Source organism: Rosa chinensis, chromosome 2 (assembly GCF_002994745.2).
Source record: "Rosa chinensis cultivar Old Blush chromosome 2, RchiOBHm-V2, whole genome shotgun sequence".
Taxonomy (NCBI): Eukaryota; Viridiplantae; Streptophyta; class Magnoliopsida; order Rosales; family Rosaceae; genus Rosa; species Rosa chinensis.
In genome coordinates, this window is record NC_037089.1 from 22,749,774 (window position 1) to 22,753,344 (window position 3,571).

Sequence of the window (3,571 nt, forward strand, 5' to 3'; positions counted from 1 at the left end):
CACTGCTTCATAACGAGGGGTACCTTCAAAGCACAAGTCACTTGCCAATAAATTCATATATCACTAACATCCTTTGTATAAACCTGGGGTTTCTAAAAAGCAATATTTTTTGTTATCTAACAATCCATTCATGTTCAACCAGATTATATTCCCATGTTGGTTCAACAAGAGCCAGAACAAAAGATAAGTTAGATTTTTCCGATCAATCAAGACCCACTACAATCCACAACAAAGGGCAGTGGGTGGCCATAACCAGATGGGTTGTTGACAAGTAAACCTAAGGCTGCTCCTGTCCCTGTTTGGGGAGATGCCGACCAACCATCTCTGCATTCTAAGAACACAGCATCACCAGAAAAACTATCCATCCATAAAAATAGTCGGGTCAGAGAATGTACCTATTATGTTCGATGACAAGCCCTCCATTGAAGCTTGACTAAAGACTACTCTTTTCTCCTCCATCAGCCTAATACCAACTTACACAGCACAACTGCCTAATGTGCTTTTAAATGTGGCTAAAGTCATTGTGGATAGCTACACTTCATTAGCATAACCGGTGATCATTAACCGAATGAAGCCGCACTAAAATATTTCACATTTTGCACGCAAATCCAGCTCTATTAAAAACAATGCAGAAACGAATCGAACACCACAGCACAGCAGTCAAACAAAAAGAAATCACTTTGTATAGAAATAGAGAACACTAATCTACTTCAAGAATCCAGACAAAAGCAATCTCTTTCTAATTGCGCAACCTAAAGAACAACATTCACATTCACATTGACACCACTATCAGTAAATCTCATTTTCTATGAATAAATCTTCCACAGCAGTAGATTCCTGAAAACAGTAATTCCATAAAATACAAACACAACAAGAACCAGGATGATAAATAACCCAAAAAACAAAAAAGGAAGCTATGAACAGAGAAAGAGTTTGGTGAAATTGAAGGGAGTATTTTTGTATAATTTATTAATTTATTTACGTGAGGTAGAGAAGAGGCGGGAGACGTAATCTTGCTGCTCCCGGAAGCGCCGGAGGAGGTAGGTTTCGATGATCTCCATGACGGAAACGAAGCGTTTCATCTCGTCGAGGCGGCGGTTGAGCTCGGCCTCGCGAGCCCTAGCGCGGGTGAGACGCGCCTCCGTCTCGGCGAGGCGGCCGCGCAGATCTTCGACGGCGACGGCGTTGTTGTCGTTGGGGGATCGGACGGCACGCGGTGGCGAAGGGGTGTCCCGGGAGAAGGGTCGTTGCTGACCATAGCACATGGTGACGGTGGTGATCGGGAGAGTTGTGCTTTTGAGATGGGGAAGGAGAAGGGTTTTTGTCTGGAGAGGCGGACCGTTGAGTCGGAGGTAAAAAGACTCTCGGCTGATCTTTAGCTTTATTTATTTTAGTCTTTCGGAAATTATTTGCACGCTCCACTTCTATTTGCGACTTTCTTTCTTTTTTTCTAGGAAAAAATGCACAAGCAGTGTCTGTCTGCAGTTGTCTTTTGCACGCTCCAGTTCTTTTTTTCTATGCAAAATAGTTTTTGCAACTTTGTTTTTTCTAGGAGGAATATGCAAAATAGTTTTAAGAACCACCTCATGTAGTAAGGTTGGTCAAGTACTCGAGTGGCTTATCATGAAATTTTATATGTCTAGCGTTTGGGTCTCAAACTTCTATCAATTTGCGGCCAACAAGTTTAAAGAGCCTTCAACTTCGTGCACCTGTGGCAAGGGATTAGTCTCGTTTTGTTGGAATACTCTCGTGAATCTCACTCTGAATACTTAGTAACTCGCTAACGTAATCAAAGTATGGGCTCTCGATAAAAAAAAAATAAAAAAAATCTAGTTTATCTTGTCTCTCTCTTTTTCTTTTGAAATTTACCCATTTATCCTTACATCATATCACAGAGGCAACTATCGATGCTGTCAATTACTTCTAGTTGAAAGACAATTTCGTGAAAACCAACTGATTCATTCAGAACTTCTAGTGATAAAGTACTAAAAGACATTAATTATTTTGAATTTACATTTTGTTTTTCACATAGAAGACAATTTTGTGAAAACCAACTGATTCATTTAGAATTTCTTGTGATAAAGTACTAAGGGCACGTTTACTTACTTGGAATGGGAGGAAATGATTATGGGGTAAAAACATTCCTGCGTTTACTAACACATAAAGGAATTGAAATGATTCTGGGTAAAACAATTCCTACGTTTACTAACATATGAAGGAATCGGAATGAATGTAGGTCATACCTCCTTACCAGGAATCGATTCCTGAATACTCAGAAATTTGATTACGAAGGGGGGAGATGGGTTTAGAAATCAATCCTCCGAAATCAATACCGATTCCTTTCTTCTCTCATTCCACTTGTCTCCGATTCATGATTATTTTTCATTCCAATTAAGTAAACATGCCATAAAAGACATTAAGGGCCCGTTCAGTATCATTTTGCGATACTGTTTTTTATTTTACAAATTCAAAAACTTATGTAATTTGCGTTCGGTGCATTAAATTTGAAAAACAAGGAAAACAAATTTTAGGAAACAATTGAAGAACTATGAATAAATATGGGAAATGACTTTTTGACGTTTTCATTGTTTCCTGAAAACAACCTGCTCTGCAATTAGAGAAAGTGATATATATTTTTTTTTACTTTTAAGAACATAGATCCACAAACTCTTCTCCTCTCTTTTTATCTTTCTCTCTTTCTTTCCCACAATTTTCATTGAGACTTATCCTCTCTTCTCATGATCTCATCTACTTTATCAACTGTTTGAACTTTCTTCTTTCCCGTCTTTTTCAATCAATTGAAACTTGCAGAATCATGCACTAGAGAAGAATGAAGGATTTAGAAAATCCCTCTTTCACGTGTCAGATCTAATTTATATGGATGATTTAGGAAGAAAGCTTTGGTATTTTATGCTTCAATATAATTGGATTATTTCATAGGAAGAGGAATTAACAACTAAGGTTGAGACATTTGATTGAAATCTAGTTTTGGAATTGAAGAGATTTTCACCTCTTATTCTATTTCATTGTATTCAAATTCTCACTACAACAAAAAGTTAATCACACAACACTAATCACACAACGGAACAGAAATCTTCTGTTGTGTGTTTAAGTAAAATCTATTGTACAACGGTATTAGTAATGTTCTGTTGTGTGAATGTCAACAAAGTGATAACTTTTTTTTTCAGGACTACATTGCACAACATATTTAAGTATTGTCCATTGTATGAGTCTTATAAATTTAGCAGCAGATTTCCCTCCACTCTCGAGTCTTGGTTGCCTCTTGAAATCTAAAATTTGGGGTACTTAGTACAATGGTGCTTGATATTTTCCGTTGTGTGATTGAAAACTAGATGCCAAATTTTGAGGAATCTTGCTTGAATGTCTTCCACTAGGTAAACCTAGTGCAAGCTGTAGAAATTGGACAACAGAAGTTATACTTTTCTGTTGTGTGAAGTGGGAATATAGGCGGCAGCATTTTGAGTGAAAATGCAGCAAGCGGCAGATTTCCCTCCATGTTTTGGTATTTTGATTTTATGTAGTGCACTCATAAGACAGTTTGTTTAAGTTT

At 37.6% G+C, this 3,571-nt stretch overlaps 1 protein-coding gene and 1 non-coding gene across 2 annotated transcripts; both read right to left on the reverse strand.

The window, feature by feature from the left end:
- Nucleotides 1-230: 230 nt before the first annotated feature.
- Nucleotides 231-341, reverse strand: LOC112191075. Its single transcript, XR_002932790.1, has one exon. It is a non-coding gene; the product is annotated as a U6atac minor spliceosomal RNA (small nuclear RNA).
- A 315-nt stretch (nucleotides 342-656) lies between these two features.
- Nucleotides 657-1,406, reverse strand: LOC112188581 (protein SKIP34). Its single transcript, XM_024327725.2, has one exon. The coding sequence runs from the start codon at nucleotides 1,263-1,265 to the stop codon at nucleotides 975-977; it is 291 nt and encodes a 96-aa protein (XP_024183493.1). The 5' UTR covers nucleotides 1,266-1,406; the 3' UTR covers nucleotides 657-974.
- Between the last annotated feature and the right edge of the window lie 2,165 nt (nucleotides 1,407-3,571).

What these genes read in the sequence shown, in the direction of transcription:
- LOC112188581 (XM_024327725.2), bottom strand. Translation starts at nt 1,265, where the DNA reads ATGTGCTATGGTCAGCAACGACCCTTCTCCCGGGACACCCCTTCGCCA.